Source organism: Neomonachus schauinslandi, chromosome 7 (assembly GCF_002201575.2).
Source record: "Neomonachus schauinslandi chromosome 7, ASM220157v2, whole genome shotgun sequence".
Classification (NCBI taxonomy): Eukaryota; Metazoa; Chordata; class Mammalia; order Carnivora; family Phocidae; genus Neomonachus; species Neomonachus schauinslandi.
Genome location: NC_058409.1, coordinates 123,866,597 through 123,889,999, shown reverse-complemented (window position 1 = coordinate 123,889,999; position 23,403 = coordinate 123,866,597). Strand labels below are relative to the sequence as shown.

The 23,403-nt window shown below is 41.6% G+C and overlaps 1 protein-coding gene across 3 annotated transcripts; it reads left to right on the top strand.

The window, feature by feature from the left end:
- The first annotated feature begins 20 nt into the window (after positions 1 to 20).
- On the top strand, positions 21 to 22,977 carry DNAJC21 (DnaJ heat shock protein family (Hsp40) member C21). 3 transcript variants are annotated; one of them, XM_021696132.2, is made up of 12 exons: positions 21 to 275; positions 7,678 to 7,771; positions 10,250 to 10,373; positions 10,669 to 10,791; positions 11,411 to 11,715; positions 12,544 to 12,695; positions 14,667 to 14,754; positions 17,397 to 17,555; positions 17,975 to 18,017; positions 20,628 to 20,800; positions 21,912 to 21,987; positions 22,491 to 22,977. In XM_021696132.2, the coding sequence occupies exons 1-12, from the start codon at positions 179 to 181 to the stop codon at positions 22,653 to 22,655; spliced, it is 1,599 nt and encodes a 532-aa protein (XP_021551807.1). In that variant the 5' UTR covers positions 21 to 178; the 3' UTR covers positions 22,656 to 22,977. The 3 variants fall into 3 exon arrangements, with proteins under 3 accessions (XP_021551807.1, XP_044772904.1, XP_021551811.1); XM_044916969.1 differs by having other exon boundaries at positions 21,912 to 21,984; positions 22,491 to 22,941; XM_021696136.1 differs by lacking the exons at positions 21 to 275; positions 10,250 to 10,373 and having other exon boundaries at positions 7,704 to 7,771.
- The last annotated feature ends 426 nt before the right edge of the window (positions 22,978 to 23,403 follow it).

Sequence of the window (23,403 nt, the reverse complement as noted above, 5' to 3'; positions counted from 1 at the left end):
GCCGCCGCGCGCCTCCGCCACCCCGCGCCGCTGCCGCCGCCGCCGTGCTCGCTGGCTGGCCCGGTGCGGGCGCCCGGCTCCCGCTGCCGAAGAGGACCAGCAGCGCCGCCGCCAACCCTCCGGTCCGGGCCCCGGCCCCGCCCCGGGCCCCGGCCCCAGCCCCTTGCCCGGCCGGGCGATGAAGTGTCACTATGAAGCGCTGGGGGTGCGGCGCGACGCCAGCGAGGAGGAGCTCAAGAAGGCCTATCGGAAGCTGGCCCTGAAATGGCACCCGGGTAACTACTCCGCAACCGTCGCAGCCCTTGCAAAAGCCGGGCCCCCGCCACCCTTCGCCCCCCTCTTCCCGGAATAACTCCGGGACCCTGGCCAGTCTCGACCTGCCCGCCCTGTAACTCCCCTCGCCCTGGGAACCCCGCCCGGGTCACCGACCAGGTGCCCTGCGCAGTGCTCTTCCCGCCGGGCATCCTCCTCGCCCGTCGGCGGGCGCATCCCTCACCCCAGGCTTCACTCGAGCCCGGGGCAGCCCGTCCCTCCCCAGACGTTCCCCTGCTCACCCACCCCGACGCTACCCGCAGTGGCACCTGATGGGGAGTACACATTCTAGCGACTTCACCCGCTCCTCCCACCCCTTCGCAGACACCACCGAAGGAGCAGGAGTCCTGAGCTCTCGAGTTTGGCCCTTGCTTTAGTCTCTGCCGCTCAACAGCCCTTAACTTCATCACGGAATCCCAGCTACCCAAGTGTAGTTTATGGCCCCTTATTGAAATTAAGACAAAGAAGCTAGTAAACTGTCTTTTAAATAGCTGTGCTTCCCACCCCCTTCCCTTTCCCAGTAAGCTGTTGAAACACAGACCTCTGTACTCCACTTCGGATGTTTTGCAGATTGAAAGTTTTAATTGGGTGTCTTCCCCTAGGGAAGTTTGTATGTGTACTTAGAAGTATGCTTCCTTTGGATGTTTTAGTTGGTGGCAGTTCAGCCCTGTGTGACTTTTGTGAAGTAATCTGATCTTTCAGACTGGGAAACTAAGGCTGTAGTTGAATATCAGCTTTTTGAGGCTTATAAGAGGTTTACATATTAGCATGTTTATAGAATCTCTGCTATGTACAAGTCACCATAGTAAGGTTCTGAAATGCTAAGACATCTCTGGGAAAACATGCTGTAAACCACGAAAAGTTAAATACAAGTGCAAACAAAATAGCACAACCTACATAATTGGTAGTTGGGTTAATAAAACAACTAATAAATGCCCCAGGAATTCAGGGGAGGGAGTTTGTCCTGAGGGGCAGCGAGACTTCCCCTTGGCAGAGGAGCCTAGATTTTTAGCTGGATCCTAGCGAAATGGAATTTGGAAAAGTGAGCTTAAGAGTAGAGGGAAGAGCATCGTGGTGGACAAAAGGTGGTCCAGGTGACAGTTTGACTGATGGCAGTATTAATTGGAAATCTGAAAATACGGGTTGAGAGAAGAGCTGAAGGAAGGGCCTGGACCCAAAGTCAAAAGGTAATGTCTATAGTTGGTGGAACAAGAAATAAAGGTATGGGTTTGTTAAAGTGACGATTACCAACAGAGGAACTAAACAAATGTGATATATATCAGAAAGGAAGAAGTAAGTAAGCTAAACATTCATCACGGCAGGAAGCCAGTGGCTATATCCAAAATTAATAAATCCAAAAATAATATAGAAACATATTCTTAGAGGAATGGGGGTTGTCATCAGAGTTTGAGTTAGGAATTAGAAGGAAGTTAGGAATTCCTTGACTCTTCTGGCTGGGAAAGTGTGAGGAAGAGGATTAATGCTTGTGACCAAATGCATATATAATTTTGATGATAATATGAAGATGTTTTTGAGTGTAGTTTTAAGATTAGATTGTAAAGGGTCTTGAATGTTAGGCTAAGGACTGTGAAATTTGTATTTCCAATAAGGGAGGGTCGAAGATGTCTTGGTGTGATACTGTGGGGGCGGCTGAGTGGATTGAAGAGGAACGGGGACAGAAGTCAGGTAGCGTCCACCATAGCAAGGAAGGGCCCACACCGGGCTGGGGGTCAGTGGGAGGGAAGGGTAAGGCCGGGTTGAGGAGATGCTATGAAGGAAAAATGATCAGATTTGGTGATTAATTGGAAATCCGTGCAAGGAAGGAAGGAAGAAGTATGTAAACGTTACTAAAACATCAGTTAACCTTTTTGAAACCAAACTGGTTAGAAACGAAATGTGAGTGTCTTCTCTGAATGTCATCATAAATCATAACATCCTAAATATCTTTTGGTTTGAAGATGCCTGTACATTTAAAGGATACATACTCTACAGGCGACACATGATTTTGATATATTTTGCTGTGCTGGCTTGTTAAGTCCAGCAGTCAGCAAATGTTTAATTCATTCTATGTGCAAGGTCCTGTGTTAAATGTTTCTGAGGTTAACATAGGGGCTTTGCTTCAAAGAATAATTTGAACTTCAAAAAGAAAGGCTGCTCATTTTTCATTGTTAAAGGTATTTCTTTGTTTTTTGGTTTTTTTTAATTAGCAACTGAAAATAATTTTCAGTACTGTCAACATTACTTCCTAGTGAGATCACTCCTTGTGAAAGGAAGGCTTTTATTTGATGACTGCCGTGAGCACTTTACTGTGTGAATAAGACAGGAATGGTCCCTGCTCTGCGGCCATGTAGAGTCATCAGGGAGTCCCAGGAAAACAGGTAGTTTCAGTCTGGTGAGGGATAAGGGTGGTATGAAGGCAAGTACAAGATGCTTATGAGCACACGTGCCTGACCTGGACTGGGTTTCTGTGTGGGTGGGATAGATATGCATCCCTGAAGAAGTGACCTCTAAGGCAAGACCGAAAGCCAGAAAGAAGGGAGTACAGGTGGAGGGAGGCCAGACAAAGCATGACAGTGCAGGAAGGGCAAAGAGGGGAGCATGACCAGGTAAGCATAAGCCAGGTCTGGGAAGTTGGGGTAAACTGGATGAGGTAGATTGGATTTTTTTTTTTTTAAGATTTTATTTATTTATTCATGAGAGACACAGAGAGAGAGGCAGAGGGAGAAGCAGGCTCCCAAGGAGCAGGGAGCCCGATGTGGGACTTGATCCCAGGACCCTGGGATCATGACCTGAGCCGAAGGCAGACGCTTAACCATCTGAGCCACCCAGGCGCCCGGTAGATTGGATTTTAACTTAAGGGCAATGGGAAGCAGGGGGAAAGATAGGTTTTTGTTTGTCAGGTATCTCTCTGGCCATGTGGGAGAGAGTGGATTGGAGTAGGCAAGACTGGAAGTAGGGAGACCAGGAGGTCAGAGTACATTCAAGTCACCATGATGACCACAGGACCTGGGAATGGAAACTCCTGAGTCAAGTGCCAGAATTCTCAGTGAATTAAGGGGGAGTGGTTGAGTGATGTGATGGGCTTTGGTGGCATTCACCTTATGCCCTAACTCAGCCCAAAGTCAGTGAGAAGGGGAAGAAGGTGGGGTTGGCTAATGGTATGAATCTGGAAGGAATGCTAGTGTGCCCTTGGGGGTGAGTAAAGGACCAGCAGGTAGGAGGACGCCAGCTCCAGCCCCAGACCTGCCATATGAGGGCTGTGGCTGAAGGAGCCCAAGAAGGAAGCCGTGCAGGGAAGTGGTGTTCTCAGAGAGCCTGGCTTTAGTCAAGGCAGGACTTAAAAGGCTCAATCCATGGAATTTTCCAGAAGGCACTGCAAAAAAGTTTGGGAGGGAGTAGAAGAGTGTGTGAGTGGATTGAGAGAAAAGCACGAAGAATAGTGTGAGAATGCCTTTTAAATTTTGATGACTGGATTTGCAATACCTGTGGCCTTTGTGTGTGGCTAATAATAAATGTGGGCTTTTTGTTTCTTTATTATTGCTTTTTAACTTACTTCACTTTTTTTTTTTTTAAGATTTTTATTTATTTATTTGACAGAGAGAGAGACAGTGAGAGAGGGAACACAAGCAGGGGGAGTGGGAGAGGGAGAAGCAGGCTTCCTGCCAAGCAAGGAGCCCGATGTGGGGCTCGATCCCAGGACCCTGGGATCATGACCTGAGCCAAAGGCAGACGCTTAACCGACTGAGCCACCCAGGCGCCCCTTAACTTACTGCACTTATGTGTTTAGATCTCAGTTTAACATTATAGTCAACCAGTTCAGGTATATTTAAGTGAAATAAGCCATATGACAGACTGAAAAACTTATTTAAGAAAGACGCTTTAGTAAGAGGCTAGATCTTATTTTCAGCTGGTACATTGATGGGCTTTCTGCGTTTAAAAGCTTGAGCTTTCTCCAAACTTCTTTGGAGGAGGAAGGAAGGGTGTGGGAAGAAACAGGACAACGAAGTACAGTACTGATTAAAAGGTGAAGAACCACCCACATACCTCCCCCAGTCACCTTTTTTGTTTTATGTGGGAAGATTTATTTGCTGGCGTTTTCTGCCATTCTGCCTTAATTGGGACTCTGCTTTTTTATTTATGACAAAGTTTATGAATGATTTGATGAAGATGTAGAAATCATGAGTATTTTTGAATCATGAAAGCTGTAGAAATCATGACTCTCACCTTGAAGGCATATCTGGACTGTGTTCAGCTGCATGTGACAGGAAGGTGGCGACAGTAACTAAACCAAATAGTTTTATTTTTCTCACCTAGCAAGAAATCCAGAGGGGACTCGTCTTGGTAGCTCCAGCTCTTGATGAGACCATCAAAGACCTCCGTTGTCCTGATCCTAAGGCTTGAGCGCTCACACCAAGTGTAAGCAAGTAAGCCTCAGAGCTCAAAGTTTCTTGCTCTCACATCGAGGTGCAGAGACAGGCAGGCGAGCCGCTGTGTAGCAGTTCTCCTCCAGGAGGCCTGTGGACTCTGCTCGGCACCTTTCAGGTGGGCCCTCACTTACTGGCCAGGGTGGCCGTTGGGGGTCCCAGGGAGCAGAGCGGAGGAGGAAAGGATAGCGCAGGCACAGAGAGTGCGTGCTACTTGCCTTGTAAGGAAGTTCTTGAAAGCAGGCATGGAACATTCTTACAGGTGTTACACATCAGAGCATAGTCACAGTCATGCGAAGCTTCAAAGGAGACAGAAATGGAGGCTTTATAATGGGACCAGGTGCCCACCACAAAGTCAGGTCTCACTTGTTCCTGGAAGAAGAGAATAAACTAGCAGTCTCTGTCTCAATCCTCATAATCACCTGTAGGCTTTATACCCTGACTTTGGGCTGAGGTAAGGCCATAAGGTGAGTGCCACCAAAGCCCATCTCTTTCATATGGAAAATACAATTTTTCCTGGGCAGTTTCACTTGGTAGGTGTATGCTTCTCTCTCATTGGCTAAAACTGGGTCACCTGATCTCCGCAACCTCAAGAAAGTCTGGGGAGGTGAATTTTTTAGCTGGGTACATTACTAATGTGAACAAAATCAGGGTTTTGTTAGGAAGAAGAAGAGACTAGATACTGGGTAGGCAGCTAGTAGTATCTTTCACAGAGTGGGGATCAAAATTTAAAATAATTGCAACAGGGCACTGAGTGTCCTGTATTACCTAAAACCTGATTGCAACAGGGCCACAACGAGATGGAATTTGGTAGTATTAGTTGGAAATAACAGAAAACCTAACCAATAAATAAAGGGTTTTTTTTCTCTCTCTCACCGCAAGAAGGTTTGGAGGTAGGTGCCTGCTGGCATTGTTCCTTAATATCACTGAATCTCTTGGCTTTTTCTTCACAGTCTCAAGATGGCTGCTGAAGCGCCAAACATCATGTCCACATGCAAGACAAGAAGAAAGAGGAAGGAAAGAAAATACACTAATAGACTTGTGCTGACCTCCTTATTGATCAGAGCTGTGTCATATAGCCATTCCTAGCAGCAAGGGAGGCTGGAAAGCAAGTCCTTGAGCTTAGCCTCCACAGTAGAGGCTGCAAGAGAAAAGGGGAGAGGTGTTGGGTGAACTAACCTTCAATGTCTGCCACAGAATGGATCCAGAGCTCTATCAGAGTTTTTAAAAAGTCCGTTATATAGTTACCACTTGGCTTGTCAGTATGAAACCTGCATGAAACTTTGTCAGCTGTAAATTCAGAATGATGTAACGTGATGCTGTTGTGGAAAGTTAATGTAATGAGCTCTAGTGATTAAAAGTAGAGTGTGAAGAAGAGGAAGTAATGAATAGCTCCTTGATTATTGGTGCCTGTTTGTGACTGCATTAGAAGTAGAGGATTATGGTGTGTCATGAGAAATGGGAATATTTAGTCCCGGGGGAAGGTGGACTTTGAGATAACCATTGGCTGTCTTCAGAGGGGCTGCACTGTGGACGGGGATTTAGACTGGCATCGTATTACTTGCCATTTACAGCTAGGCTGCGGGGATGGAAGAGTTTTCTTCTTTTGATTTAAAGTTACCATGATTCTAAAATGATATTGAAAGCTTTTTAGGTTAAAGCATCTTAGTAAAGAGAGCTATGGCAAATTGCTGCACTAGAGAAAGTATTGTCCGTGATAGTGGTCGAGCAGAAAATCGCCTGAAGGACTGGACACCCAGTGTGATGGTACCTAAAAAGAGGAGGCAGGATGCCTTCAACGGTCTTGTTCTAAGGCTGCAAGATTATTCCTAGGGAATGTGTTTCTGTCCTATTTTTCCTCTGGCCTCTTAGAGGGCAAGTATTGCGTTGTAGCTTATAAGATTTTGGTATGCTCCAGAGTAGATTGAAAATATTTTACTTTCTGAGTATATTAGGTATCTATTGCTACATAACAAATTACCAAAAACTTAGGGCTTAAACCTATAAACACAGCAAACATTCATTATATTGGACTCAGTTTCTGAGGATCAGAGTGTGGGAATGGCTTAGCTGGGTGGTTTGGGCTCAGGGTTCCTCATTGGGAAAATCCGCTTTTCAGTCTCTTTCACATGGTAGTGGCAGGCCTTATTTCCTTGCTGTCTGTGGGCCAGAGGCCTCTGTTCTTCTCCACGTGGGCCACCCGAGTGTCTTCTTGCTGTGGCAGCTGGCTACTCCCAGAGTGATCCAAGAGAGCGAGAGCCCAACATGGAAACTGCAGCCTTTTATAAACTAATCTCAGAAGTAATTTAGCGTGCCATCATCATTTCTACTGCCTGCTGTTGGTCACACAGACCAACCCTGGTGACCTATGAAGGGGCTCCACAGGGTGTGAATGCCAGGAGGTGGGGATCCTTGGGGGCCATCTTGGAAGCTGCCTACCTCCCTGAGGCAGAGATGCTCTCTGATTCATAGTTAAGGAAGCACAGCTAAGAGAAGAATAATTAGTATATATTTTTAAAGCTTATGAGATTTATTTTTGTCTACGTTGATAAAAAAGAAAAAACATAAAGACCATGCGAACAATAAACATAATTTAGCACTAAATAGTAACAGTCCTTCTGTTACTGATTTGATATATATATTTTGCTTTTTCTAAAAATAAAATGTATACTACTCAGGGTTTTCCATTTGTGGATATCCAGATTGAGTGCTCAGTGATGCACCAAGGCTTAGGGGAAAGCATGCAATTTCTACTCAAGTAGTTACTTCTCACATACCCTGATTATCAACTCTCACCAGGATCTCTTTGCTTTTCCCTGATTGTTTTTCTTTGTTTTGTACACTCCTCATCTATTTATGGCATTTGTGATGGAAGAGGTCCCTTTTAGATTCTGTCCTCTACCTGTTTGATGACTGAATATCTGTGACTTTATTTTAACAGATAAAAATCTGGAGAATGCCGCAGAAGCAGCTGAACAATTTAAATTAATCCAAGCAGCATATGATGTGTTGAGTGACCCTCAGGAAAGAGCATGGTGAGCGTCACACTGTCCCTCCTATCTTAGTGTATTTTGTTGGGAAGAATTATCAATAGAAGGTCTAAAAAAATGTATATTTGTCAGATGTTTCGGTGTGTTCTGAGGTATCTGTCACCTATTCATTATAGAAAATGCAGTATTATAAACATCGGGGTGCACGTACCCCTTCGGATCCCTACATTTGTATCTTTGGGGTAAATACCCTGATGTTTATAACAGCAATGTCCACAATAGCCAAACTATGGAAAGAGCCAAGGTGTCCATTGACAGATGAATGGATAAAGAAGATGTGGTGTATATATACAATGGAATATTGCGCAGCCATCAAAAGGAATGAAATCTTGCCATTTGCAACAACATGGATGGAACTGGAGGGTATTAGGCTGAGCGAAGTAAGTCAATCAGAGAAAGACATGTATCATATGATCTCACTGATATGAGGAATTCTTAATCTCAGGAAACAAGCTGAGGGTTGCTGGAATGGTGGGGGGTGGGAGGGATGGGGTGGCTGCGTGATGGACATTGGGGAGGGTGTGTGCTATGGTGAGCGCCGTGAATTGTGTAAGACTGTTGAATCACAGACCTGTACCTCTGAAACAAATAATACATTATATGTTAAAAAAAAAAAAAAAGAAGATAGCAGGAAGGGAAAGATGGAGGGGGAGTTGGAGGGGGAGACGAACCATGAGAGACTATGGACTCTGAGAAACAAACTGAGGGTTCTGGGTGGGGGTGGGGGGTGGGGTTAGCCCAGTGGTGGGTATTAAAGAGGGCACGTTCTGCATGGAGCACTGGGTGTTATACGCAAACAATGAATCATGGAACACTACATCAGAAACTAATGATGTAATGTATGGTGATTAACATAATAAAATAAAATAAAGAAAATGCAGTATTAGAGTCGTAAGGAACCTTAGAGGTGAATATTCCAATTATTTCATTTTATAGGTGGCGGAACAAAGCTTGGCAATATGGGATAGATTTAACTTCGATACTTGTGAAGTAACTTCTCATTAAATGGGATCTCTGGTGTATGACAAGTTTACTGGCGTTAGACAAGAATGTTGACTTGTCCTTAAAAACAGTGCTTCAGAGCAAGAATTGCGTATAAAGAACTACTTTATACGAAGAAATGGAGTTAAGCTTCTGTATCTATGACAGATACTTTTACTTTTGATGATCTGACAATTTAATACCATTTTCAGACAAAAATTTCTTTTTTTTTTTTTTTAAAGATTTTATTTATTTTAGAGAGAGAGAGTGAGCATGGGAGGGGAGGGGCAGAGGGAGAGGCAGACTCCCCGCTGAGCAAGGAGCCTGATGTGGGACTTGATCCCAGGACCCTGGGATCATGACCTGAGCTGAAGGCAGATGCTTAACCCATTGAGCCACCCAGGTGCCCCCAGACAAAAATTTCTATGTTTAAATTTAAGTTTTCAGATTCTTGATGAACTTTTTCCTACAAAGGAATAGATTTTAAGCCCGGACATAACTGTGCAAGAGCCTGCTGTTATAAAGAGCAGGTGGGTGTTCAGTGTTGCTGCGCGAGTCTTGTGTGTGTTAAACAGTGTACAACACAGCTGGCTCTCGAGAGAGAAAAGCTGTAAAAAAAAAATTCTTTTAACAGTTGTCTTTTAGGTGAAAAATCAGAGAATCCTACATTTTTCTCCTCCTAAAAAATTTGGAGATATGGCCTTAGAAATGCTTTTGCTTTCCTTTAGGAAATTTGAAATTCTTTCCTGACTTCCTTGGCTCTGTCCGCTTCTCCAGATCTCAGGAGGCCTTCCTGTGCTAAGGACTCTCTTGTCTTTTTGTCTGAAGCCCCTGCTATTAACTCTCCTGTGACCTGCAGGCCAGACTGCACAGTTACTAGGAGCACTGTCCTTCTAGTGCAGGAGACCCGGTTTGGAATTCTAGCTTTGCTGCTTATTGGGTTTGTGATTATGGACAAATTGTTTAGTATCGCTGAGCTTCAGTTTCCTGTTATATCTTTGGGGGTAAGAACTAACGTTATAGAGTTATTATAAGGAGTAATTGTGTGTATGTGAAACTCACAGATTGTTTACATAAACCTAGGAAGGGTCTTGTTCTGGTCTATGTTGGTAAATCTGATCACAAATATATAATCAGTCTGTGGAGCAGATTATGTCCAGTGCTGACCTATTTAGTAATATTTCTTACCTGTAGAAATGCAGTTAACTTTCTGGGGGAGTCATGGAAATTCCCTGGCTTGTTAAATTGCATTGTTCATGTGGGTGAGTACTGTACAATGCCTCCATCGTATTGGAAGTTGCAGTCATAGTTTTAATCAGTTCTCTGAAGGATTTCATGTTGATATTTAAAAAAATTTTTTTTAGTATGGATTGGACACATTAAAATGTATAATAATTTGGCTGTTTCAGAGTAAAGCGTCCTTCTGAAATCTTATTTATTCAGTGGTCACTGAGGGGATACTAATTTGTCTTGTTTGTTTAGGTATGATAATCATAGAGAGGCTCTACTTAAAGGTGGGCTTGATGGGGAATATCAAGACGACAGCTTAGATTTGCTTCACTATTTCACTGTGACCTGTTACTCTGGTTATGGAGATGATGAAAAGGTAAATGAACTCTTAATTTCTGACCAAGCACGAGACTTTCAAACAAAGAAAATTCTCAAAATTATTTTATAATAGGTGAAACAGTGTTCATTTTGAAAAGTGAAAAAATATTGCCTTCATATTTAAACTGTCAACATATGAAAACCTCCAGTTGAAACCTAAATGCTCTTGCAGTGACAGAGCTTGAGCCCTTAATTCTTTAATGTTAAAGTTTTTCATGTTACATTTTAAAATCATAATCGGTGATTAGACTATAAAAGTATTAAGAATTTGTGCTCCTGCTACTGTTTTTTAGGGCTTTTATACAGTTTATCGTAACGTTTTTGAAATGATTGCGAAGGAAGAACTAGAATCTGTGTTAGAAGAGGAGATGGAAGATTTCCCCACTTTTGGAGACTCCCAGAGTGACTATGATACGGTAAAAGAAAATTGCTTTGCCATTTTATAATTAGCATTTACCAGTGTGTTTTCTCCCCACTTCTTCTTCTTCTTTTTTTTTTTTTAAGATTTTATTTATTTATTTGAGATAGAGAGTGAAGGAGAGAGCATGAGCAGGGGGGACAGAGGGAGAGGGAGAAGCAGGCTCCAGACTGAGCAAGAAGCCCGATGTGGGGCTCGATCCCAGGACCCTGGGATCATGACCTGTGCCAAAGGCAATCGCTTAACCAACTGAGCCACCCAGGCACCCCGTCCCCATTTCTTTAGTTAAGCATGGATCCTAGGTCTTGGTCCTATACTGTGACTAAGTCTCTTCCTCTCTCTCCCTTCCTGGAGGGACTTTCAGCGCCTCAGAGCATCTTTCTTTACTTTTTCCTGTTTTTTTAAGCGGGGTCCCATCCCATTCATCACCTCATTCAGTTTGTTCTGGAGAGTGATTTATTCTGTAAAGCCCTAAGAGGACTGTCTTCTCCATTGACTAGTAGTGATGTTATGTATATGAAAAAAGAGAAGTTGTTTTGCATCACTGATATTTGCTGCCTTGCTGAGGAAAAAAATCTTACACCTCAGCATTTTACTTGTTTTTTTTTTGTCTTTAGGTAGTCCATCCTTTCTATGCCTATTGGCAGAGTTTCTGCACTCAGAAGAACTTTGCTTGGAAGGAAGAATATGATACACGACAAGCTTCAAACCGCTGGGAGAAACGAGCCATGGAAAAAGAAAACAAAAAGATTCGCGACAAAGCAAGGAAGGAGAAGAACGAGCTTGTGCGCCAGCTGGTCGCATTCATCCGTAAGAGAGACAGAAGAGTGCAGGCGCATCGGAAGCTCGTGGAGGAACAGAACGCCGAGAAAGCCAGGAAGGCGGAGGAGATGAGGCGGCAGCAGAAGCTGAAGCAGGCCAAGTACGGGATGCACTGGGATGCCCCTTGCCCCATAGAGATGTGGGGCCAGGCCTGATGGGGCGCTTTCACGGGGGTGGGAGGGCCACATCCACATCCTGGCTGCATCAGCCACCCTTGCATTGCATGTTTGCCTTCAGAGGTCCTTTATACTTGAGATCCTTTCCAGACTCTTGTGAGATGTAATAGTAATGACTGTCCATTGATCTCTTCTTCTGGACCAGGCCCTGTTCTATGCGCTTTTGTCCTAGCAGTTCTGCAAAGTAAGTTCTGGCTTTTCTCCTTGTCCTTTTGAGGAGACGAGGCAGACGGGTCCGAGATCCCATAGCTGGGAAGTCACAGAGGCGGGCCTCGGACCCAAGATGCCGGTGCAGTGCCCCCGTTCTGCCCCACCTCGCAGTCCTGCCTCTTTGATGGCACACTCCAGATCTTTAGTTCGTTTTCGTGCCTTTAATGTTCTGTTACTTGCAGTTAGTGTAAAAGCATTGTGTCCAGAGCATTGTAGCATTCTTTTAAAGATTATTCACCTCTTATAAATTCTACCCCCCCCACCCTTCATTTTTGGAAAATTAGCACTTTACTCGCCACTTAGGATTTAAAAACACCTCAAGACTTTTAATAACTTGCTAAGAGTTATAGGTTTCAAAACCCATTATCTAATAGAGTAGTTAAAATCAACCACATAACAGATAAGCAACTGCCCCCACTTGAACTCAACACTGACAGTGGAGGAAGAAGCTCTATAGGGCATGGGTTGGAAGCCTATGGGGTAAGTAGAACCAGCGTGGAGACCTGATTCTCAGCGTAAGTGGGGCTGTGCTGTGTGTCTAGACTGGCCGAGCAGTACAAGGAACAGAGCTGGATGACCGTGGCCGACCTGGAGAAGGAGCTCAAGGAGATGGAGGCGCGCTATGAGAAGGAGTTTGGAGATGGATCAGATGAAGATGACACAGAGGAATCTGAGCTCAAAGATGGGCACGATGGTAACTTCATTCCTTAGGAAACTCGAGAAAGTGAATGTTTCTGTGCGCAGGCATTGTGCACCCAGGGTGCTCACAGGGGGCAGTCGGAAGTGGGGGCCTGGCTGCATCCTGGGAACGCCAGAGTCCACTCCACTGCTGCTGGGACCCGTGTTGCCGGGGTGTTCGTGTCCATTTGCTTTCTAAGCAGAGCTGGAAATCTGGATTTTTAGGGGGCCTCTTCCAGTTCTTAAACGTGGCAGACAATTAAAATGAAAAACAATATTGTATAGGCTAAGCAAAGGTAGACCACTGACGTTGTCTAATCCCGAGACTACTACAGATAAACAAGAGTTTATCTGATTAATAAACTCTTTCCTGGCCATGCTTTAAACCGTTTATGCTTCTGGCTGCATAAATAAATTTGGCAAATAGGCATATTGACAGGTGTGACTGTTGGTTACTTAAAAACCTGCAATGAAGCTCAGTAGGTCAAGTTTTAATAGCAGCTCTTTCCAGCAAAAATTGTACAGGAGTCTACGTAGTGTATATAAATTCTTCCTCTCATTTCTGACTTTGTTGAGGGGCTCCTCCTGGTGTCCTGAAAACTGTCCTTTTGGTGCCTCTCTCGTGAGAGCATGTGACTACCTGAACAGGAGAGGAGTAGGCATTGTGGAGAATAACCTGACCTTTTGAGTTGTCTCTAGCTAGTCCATGAGGAATAATGTGGAAGGATCTAGCACGGTTTCACCTTATCTGTAAAAGTGTTGTTTTAGACTAGTAGCCAAATGACAAAATGATGGACTTTTATTTACTCAAAATGATTATGAAATTTTCTATTAATGACTTAGAAGTAGTTTTTGAGCAAGTCTTTTGAAAATTATAATGCATTCTATAAACGTGAGGTGGCATAATTAGAGTTTTATGTAAAATTTATGAAGCGCTTTCACATGCAAGAGCTTTTACACAATACCCCTTACATGTATGTTTTGCTCATAGAATGATTTCCCTTTTACTGAAGAGGAAGATAAGATTCTGAGAAGCTTTGGCATATAGGCCTGCCATATGTTCATTTTTAGATCGAGATTTAGACTTCAAATCCAACATCCTTTATTAACTATTTGATTACTCGTTTATATAATGAAAGGGTACAGGTAATTGCACAATAACACCATTTATTAAACATTAATACTAGGTAGAATGAGTTTTGATCATTTAGGATTTCAATGAGAATGTCTTTCAAAGTCCTGTTAATATCACTTACTTATAAAGAACCAAAATGTAGACTATAGAAGAGATACCTTGGGATCTTTATTGATCTCATTGTATGATCCCATTTATTGATCTCAGTAGCAGTCAATTTACTTGTTTATTTCTTATAAAGTTAGATGGGATTTTGCAAAGACTTTTAGTTCAGGCTTTGAGTTGCTTAGATTTTGTGGACTTTATTGATAGTAATTATTTCATTGTAATAAAGCCCCAAGCTTATAAAAAAACAAGGGTATAAAGACATGTTAAAGTTTACATATAATATGCTCTTTAATGACCAGCCTGTCAAATAGTGATGGAGTGTTATAAACTAAAGCATTTAAGAGTAGATTACAGTTACAAATGTGTTTGCATCGAATCTTGCTCAAGGGGGAAACTGAAAAACCTTTGTTGAAAGAACTGCTTTGTGGTAGAACTATGAAAGTGGCATTTGATTTTCTGAACTTAGCTCACACTGAGAACTTTGAGAAGACTTAGAGTCTTCTCAGTAGACTTAAGAGAAGAACTGGAAAGATAATGTGGTTGATTTGGAAGCCTCCCCTTATAATTCAGGACTGCTTTTAAAAAGCTCAAATCCTGGTAACGTTACTTGTTTTTTTGTAAGGAAATACAATTTCTAACTTTTGTGCGATATTAGATTGTTACTAAAGACATGTAATTTGTTAACATGTTTTAGATTTGTGTTCTATTCAAACAGGATTCTTACTGTCGGCTTCCTTCTCTCAGGTAAAGACAGTGATGAGGCTGAGGATGCTGAGCTGTACGATGACCTTTACTGCCCAGCGTGTGACAAATCTTTCAAGACGGAAAAGTCGTAAGTTTAAGATCTTTGGACTCCCCTTTTCTTCCAAGGTGAACTAGAACACTGAAAGCCCTAAAAAGAAAGTGCTCGTAGCAGTGGGTCACCAGCCCTCCTCCATGTTCTCTTGGGGGATTTCTGGCCAGCAGAGGAGGTAGAATTTGTACTGGTGGTGAATAAGCACGTTGTGCTGATTCTCATTCATGCTGCTTTTTAAAACCTGGATGCACCTCCATGTTGCTGCTTGTTGCGACAAAGAAGGCACGGTCACAGACGAGGAGGCTGGATCAAAGCTAGTCTCTGTTGTTGGTGGCAGACCCCCTTCCAGCCATCACACTCCCGTGTGCTGCCAACCTGGAACTTTAAACGTGTCCTGCCTAAATTTTACTTGCTGAAGCGGAGGGACTTCGCCTTTTGGAAACGAGGAAGAAGAGAGAAGTATTTAAAGGGATACTATTATAAAGAGAGGAGAAAGAAGAGGGCAGAAAACAAAAGTAGAGTCAGCAAGGGACAAAGAAAGAAAACACACTCAGGGAAGGAGAAAGGAGACCGAAGGATGCCAGTGGGGGGCGTGGGAGTCGTAAAAGGTGTTGGTGTGGAACCCCGAGGGGAAAAAACTGTAGAGTGGTAAGAGACGTGGCAAGGGCAGAAGAGTCAGAAACGGGAAAACAAAAGCAACAGTGAAGGAGATCTAAAAAATTATTTTTTTATTTGGAAACAATGCCAGACTTAGAAGTTGCAAGGACAGAATACAGAGCACCCGATTCACCTGACATTTTGCCCCATTTGTGCACCCCTTCTCTCTCTCTCCCCCCACCTCCCCTGCTCCACACACCGTTTTTCCCTGAAAAATTTGAGAGTAGGTTACGTGCATAATGCTTGTCTACCTCTAAATACTTCAGTATGTATTCCTTAAGAATAAGGCTGTTCTGGTAGATGATCACAGGACCACTGTCAGCTTCAGGAAATTTGTTAACACTGATATGTTCCTTTCATCTCCTTTACCGCCCGAATCCCCCTTCTGTCAGCACATCCTCTGTTCACGTCCTGTACGGAGTCTCTTCCACTCCAATTGGGATCCGGTCTAGGTTCATGGATTGCGTTGATTTATTTAGTCTTATTTAATCTGGATCAGTTCCCTTGTCTGTGCCATTGTTAACTCCAGAATACGGGCCCTTTAAAACCTTTTTTTTTTACTGGAGTATTTATCGTCTTGAGTGTCCGTCTCCTCATGATTAGATTCTGTGTCTCCAGCTGGAATACTGCATCATCATGTCGTGCTGCTCTCGGGTCTTCATTTCTAGAAGCATACAATGTCTGCATCTGTCTGCCCTTCTTTGGTGGTGATAGTTTTGATCAGCCAGCCAGGACGCTGTCTGATTTTTTCACTGTAGAGTTAGCATTCTTTTCCCCTTGCGACAGATTTTACCTTATAGCCTATTTAATCTGTGGGGAGACACTTTAAAGTTAGGCAAGTATCTTGCTCCTCAGAATGTCCTAGATTTGGCATTCATTGATGATTTCAGCTTATGGCACTTGGCACCATAATGGTTCCAAAAGGGGGCTTTTCTAGTACCAGTGCTCCTTCTCCGTTATTAGTCCTCAGTAGGCCTTCTGCTCTCAATAAGAGCCCTACCTTTCCTCCATCCATCTATCTATTATGAGTATGAATTTGTGAAGTTTTTCAGTGTTTTCGAATTTATTCCTGTACTTTTCATGCTCAAACTTTTCCAGATACGATTAGTGAGAGTTCCTCCACGGTGGCCCCTGTGTCCTTTTGACATATCCCAGTCATTTTTTTGAGCACTTACTTTCTGGCACAAGATGTTCCAATTTTTCTAAGAAACCATGGTATGAAGGAGAATTTTAGTGGAAAGGAAGAGTAGCAACTGAGACTAGAAAACCCAAGTCTGAACAGATGAGATAAAGTGGATAGTATGGACGTAAGTTTCCTACTTTCTTGTTCATCTAATAACTCTGGTACTTAAGTGTTGTCAGCCCTATTTTGTGGAGTGTTACTTCATGGCCCACAGATGCACTGAAAGAGACATGGCTCAGAAAGTTTTAGGCAGACGGGTGTAGATGTGTCTGAACTCACATTTAGGAAGGTGGGAGTGAGAAGAGAGAGCCCTCTTGAGAAGGCGAAAGACAGTTATTGAAAAAAGCAAAAGGGGGTAAACTACTCTGGTACCTGAGGCCCTCACATCGTAACCCAAGCAGTCTTCTCTTCAAGTTGGAATGTTGTCTTGTAATTTCTCAGCATCTTCCAAAGCCCACAGTGCAACCTGGAACGTGCACATGCTTGGCTAATACTCAGTGATTAAGAGGAAACAGTGGAGAAGTCTTGAATTTTAAGAATCGGAAAATAAAAATAATAAAGATTTTGACCAAAAAAAATGGGAAGAAAATATGTAGATGAAAGGACAGAGGGAAAGGAGAATGCTGGGATACAGGGAAGAAGAGCACCACTGTGGGCTGGCCGTGTCCTCCTGCCTGAGAGGTCTGACAGGGTTCTTCTGCTTCTCTTTGCAGGATCCCCAACATTTTGCTTCCGGTACTGGGGAAAAATGAATTTTAACGTGGTTGCATTTATTCAGCCACATATTTGGGCACATACAAATCCTGTTGTGGTTACTAATGTCAGATTGTTCTTTCAGCATGAGGAATCATGAAAAATCAAAGAAGCATCGGGAAATGGTTGCCTTGTTAAAACAACAGTTGGAGGAGGAGGAAGAAAATTTTTCAGGACCTCCAACTGATGAAAATTCATTGAATGCCAATTCTGAGGAAGAAATAGAAGATGCACCAAAACAAAAGTACTTCTAAAAATGCTTCTAGACATACCACATTAGAGATGAGATTGCATTTAAATGCTATTTTATCTAAGAAGTTATTCTGTTATGCTAATATTTTTCCACATTTTTTTCTGCATAAGGGAACTTACAGTATTGAAACGAGTAAAGCATGATGTCAAATAGAATTTTTACAGAATATATTATGACTATTAAAAGCACTTTTGTACCTAGGTAATTGATATGCTAATTACCATCAATGGAACCACCGTTCTAATTTTCTAATGATAATGTGAATATTTTCTTTTTAATATCTTATGATATTAAATACTTTTAAAATTTCACTTCTCTCTGTATCAGTAGTGTTTTAGTACTTTTTTTCTTCACTTAGTAAGTAGTCACAGAGTTAAATATTTGACATTTTGATTTATATTTATTCTTAGGCTTTCCAAAAAGCAGAAGAAAAAGAAACAGAAACCAGCACAGGTATGTTGAAAAAGCTTTATTAACATTAAATATCAAACATAAAGTTGGACTGCTTTTGTTTACTCAGTATAGTTTGTATTAAGGAAAGGGATTTTTCACTCTATAATTTTATGTTGATTATAAAACAGATTGAAGGGAGTTGAAAACAATTCTCTTTTTTCATCATTTTACCTCCATTAATATGTATGTAGCTAATTTACTTAATTACTGTCGTCGATGTGTCTTAAAATTTTGCAAATGAAATTAATTCCCAGATACTAATTAGCTGAGTGATCATATTAAAAAAATACCTGGACACATGTGATGACTGGGTCTTTAAATCAAGATAACAGTTAAAATCAGAAATATGTGAAAATCTGAGGGTTGATTATTGTATATCTAGGTTTCTTTTGCTAACAACAAATGAAATTTTGCAAAAGAAACGTTTGGTTAGAAATGTGTAATGATTATAATTCTTGAAAAAATGTTTCTTAGTATTACTCAGAAATGTAAGTAGCTAAAATTTCACACCTGGCGTCTAAATCCAATCTCAAGAATATTTTTAAATAAAAAGTTATTATGTTATATATGTGTAACAATCCTGCAGACGTATAAACACCCAACGAGCTTGTCCATTTTACTAAGGATATTTGGTGGTTCTTAAGGGAATGGAATTGATTTCTGTGCTACTTTAATATAATCTCATTATATTAGCTTATATTAAGTATTAAATGTTACAGTTCTTTTTGAAAACTGAAAATATTTTTAAGAAAATTTAGTTAACACATTAATAATTTTTTGTAAAACTTTAGATTTGGCTTATCTATTTAAATGGTTATATATTTGAAAGTAGTTTTTATCTGTCTCATATTCCAAAAATGATACATGATACATGAACTTATCACTGTTAAAATTTGTGACTTGGAACTTTTGTTTCAATTATAAAACCACATAGCAAGTTCTGTGTTCCTTTTTAAAATGACTCATACCGTCTTCTACCCAGAGACTCTATAGTCATTAGCTTAGAACATTTCCTCTCTCCAGCACCACTAGAATAAACACAAGATAAGAGAGATTTATACCTAACCCAAGCCTATCTTGTCTCGAGTCAGGAAGGGTAGGTCCTATAGATTGCAGTAATAAACACATGTATTTGTGTTTCCTTACCAATGAAAATGCTTCGTTTACTACCCCATTTTTTTTCCCCTCCAAAGCTGTATTCCTTTATAGTAATACCTTTTGTTGATGATTTCTGATTCTATCAGGAAGAAAGTCCCAGTTCAGACCTAGTTGTATGTAGCACTTTTCCCAGTGTTTTCTCAGTTCTTTTTGAAGGGAAGGTAGCGTGGAGACGTGAACTAGTAGATTGAAGAGCAGCAAATACAAAGAATCAGGAAACTTCAGACTGGGAGAGTTTTCTGTATGGTCAGAAAAAAAATTGCATAACCCAACAGGATGGTAAAAGAAAACCCAGAAAACTGAAATTGAATGTAAACAGAGGACCCTGGCTGACAGAAAGGGGGAATTTAAGTCATCTTTGAGCACAGTACTCTGAACACCCTCCATGGGACACATTCCAAAGACAAAATTACCTGCAAAAAAATAAATCTTGAATTTAATAGATATTTTGGTGCTAATATTTTTGCTAGAAATGTGTAACCTGAATCTAATCCTAAGGAGACAATCAGACAAAGCCAGACTGTGGAATAGAATAGCCAGCAGATTGTCAATATCATGAAAGACAAAAAGTAGGGCTGTGGTTCTGGAACAAAGGAGATTCAAGTGGCATAACCACTACACGCAGCATATGGTCCTTGATTGTCGCTCACAAGGAAAGGATGTTACTGGGTTGTGAATATGGATTATGGAGCAGATCACATCAGCATTAAATTCTTGAGTATGAAGAGAGTATTGTGGGGATGTAGGAGTGTGTTTTTGTTCTTAGGAGACACATGGGAAGTGTCATGATATCCATCTGTAACTTACTTTCATCGTTCTGGGTATGGGGGTGGGGTGTGTGTGTGCTGAGAGGAGGGAGGAAGGGAAGGGAAAGCAAATGTGGCAAGATGTTGCCCCAACCCAAACCAACAACAACACTCTTCACAGAGTGAAGGTATGTTTGCCAAGCTTTGTCTTTTCTATAATGCTTATTTGCTGTTTTTTTTTTTTTTTCTAACTACAAAAGTAATAGGTGCTCATTGCAGATCATTTGGGAAATATAGAGAACTATAAATACCACTCCTAATTCTGCCAATAGATACTACTTGGAATTAAATTGTAATCAGACATTATGTATAATTTTCTTTTATATTTTAGGTAATATGTTGTAAGTACTCTTCCACAAAATTGAATCATTGTCTTTGCAAACATGATTTTTAAGAACTTCATAATTCCTCCATAATTCAACCATTCACTTATTGAACATATGGATTGTTTCCAGTTTTTTCCTAATATTTCTGTAATGAGCATTCATGTTTTTAAATTATTACCTGCTTTTTCTTTTTACTTCCTGAAGATCTACTCCTCCAGAGCGTACAGGACATTGTAATTGCTTAGTATAATTATTTGGTATCATAAGCTGGGATTATTACTGTTATTTATTTTGTAATGCATACATGTTTTATTACCTAGAATTATGATGATAATTTCAATGAAAATGGAACTGGAGAAGAAGTAAAGGTTGAATCAGAAGATACCAACTTAAATCAAGACCGTGCCAAAGAATTGGATGGGAGTCCCCAAGAAAGTATCCGTGTCACTGAGACTGTCGAACTCTGTGATGATCCAAAAAGTGAAGCTAAGAAGTAAGTCAAGTTGATGGTGTTTTCTAATTAATGTTGGTAGGGAAAATATTTTTTCATATCTCAAATAACACCTTTCCCACGATTGATGAAGCAGATCAGGTGTATCAGTGACTTGTACATTTATCCAGACAGACATCCCACTGTATACAGACGAAGTGTGTTGGGAAGAGGATGCTAGGGGAATGTGGTCACAGACATTTCAGCAACATGGCCCGAATCAGAAAGGCACTTTGATCTAGTTTCTATCCTGCTGAGGTCCTTATTTCATCCTAGATCAGTAATCCTTGACACTCACATGAGAACAAGTCTCCTGATGAGGCTGCGCCCCACTTGTCTGGAGCATCCAGAACCGTGTGTCCATGCTCATGGCTGCCGTCCTGTGTTGGGCCCCACAGTGCAGGTCACCAGGATCTGTATCCACAGCCTGGGGCCTTCCTACTGGCCGGGGCCCCGGAATGTTCTTGCCTCACAGGGTCACAGTGGCTGGCCAGAGGAAGGTCTCTCTCGGGGGAGAGAGCATTCCTGGTCCTCTCCTTCCCGCCTTGCCTTACTTTCTTGTCTCCTGCCTCCTCTGTTCCTCCAGAGCTTACTTCTTGAGGAAAGGTCTGAACAGTAAGTAGCGTCAGGTCCCTGTCTAGGACCGTGAGAAAGAGTTCAAATGACAGAGTAAAGTGGGAGCCTGAGTTGCCAGCGCTTATGACCATTGGAGCAGCAGCGACGGGGTGGCGCAGTGCACGTGGGCGTTTAGGAGTTGGCGTCAATGGGGCAAACACGGTGGTGGAGGCCTGGAGCTGGGCCTGGAGCTCTGGGAGAAGGAGGGCAGGGAACCGCACAGTCCTGTAACGTGTCGTAGCTTGTGTTTCAGCTGTTTAAGTAAATTCCTTAGTTTTGGTGTCAAATTTGACATCTACTGTGATTTAAAGTTGCTCTTGAAAGCTCTTCATTTAAGATGTGAAAACTAATTAGGTTGGCCATTAAAATTAATGAATTAGCCTTTAAAGTGCATGTCACTCTTTTGAGTCTTCTTGGGAGCAAAATAACAATTGAAAGGGATACATTATTATATATACATTATTATTGGATTCTAAGAATTCTATGATTGATTTTCCAGTGCTCCTAAACCCAAAGGAAAGAAAGCCAAAGATACGAAGAAATCTGTCCAAGTACCTGCTGAACCACAGACAGTGGTAGGTCAAAGTCATATTGACATATTTTCAGTGGACCTTGTTTCAGCACTATAATCTGAATTCTCAATTGGATTCTGAAGATGTTTTGGTGAGCCCTTCTGCACCCGCTGTACAGGTGGGGCTCCACCAACAGTGTTTCTTGACGAATGTCGAATTTGTATCTGTGCTCCTGTTACCGTTGTTCTGTAAAAGTAAAAGGCACGTTGGGAATAGCAGGCTAACAGAACAGTTACTGCTCAGTTTTCTGTTACCTTGAAATCTAAGGCCTCAGTCTAGTCCACACGGTGCATACTGTTGAATGCCTCAGGCCTCTTAAAGTTGATGGAGTCGGTTGATGGGACTTCTATGAACAGCTGCCTCTTTTGAGCCTGTCTTAATGGCCGTCATTTTGTTAAAAGGTCTTTGTTTTGAATTATTTGATTGTTGATCTCAACATGAAAACCTAAATCACTGCTCTCAGTTAATAACACTTGCTCTTATTTATGATTTTTTTCCCTCTTCAGAGTGATGTTCTTATCAGCTGTGCAACCTGCCATAGTGAATTTCCATCCCGGAATAAACTTTTTGACCATCTGAAGGCCACAGGTCATGCAAGAGCACCTTCATCATGTTCTTTAAACAGTGTAACAAGTAGTCGAAGTAAGAAAGAGAAACGTAAAAACAGATAGAAATTCTGCCAACGCTTTTTCTTTTTGATTGTCTCTAGATTTTGAAACCAAAAACTGAACTGAAGTCATCTAAAGAGTTAAAATTTCGGTGATCTGCAATTTATTGCATTGTGGAAGATTATTTTTTATCTTGTAAAAACATTTTTTTTTGTTTAATATATATTTTTTAAACATTTCATTAGTGATTGAATTCTACTTTGCCATCTGAATTGACTTGAATGTCTCAAAACAGGTACATATTGTAAAGTATACATTCTTGATTTCTCTTGGCTCACATGGACAGAAATGTACAGGGAGAATTAAATTATTTTAACACATACAAATGCTCCTTTCTGTTTTATTTTGTGGATTTCACGTAGTATTTTTATATGATTCAGTGCTTTTGTATTCTGTTTCATGATCTGTCAAAGATTCAGTTTGTTTTAAAATCATCATAGATTTTTTTTCTCACCTGATTCCATGACTCCAGTTCTGATTTTTAAATTATTTCGATTTAACCTATTGTTGATTACTGTATTTTTTCCCTCAAGGACAGTGGTAGGTAGAAACTAATTGAACATATATGGTTATGTTTCAAGACTAGCATCTCAGGGTATAACCATGGTGATTTAATTTGAGATTTTATAGGTAATTCTCAATAAGATATATCTTTTGGTGTTTTGCTCTGATTTAAATTGTGGAGGTGGAAGCAAATCAATGTATATGGCACTTCCTCCTTTGGCACGGTGCTGGCCATAAAGCGTGACGG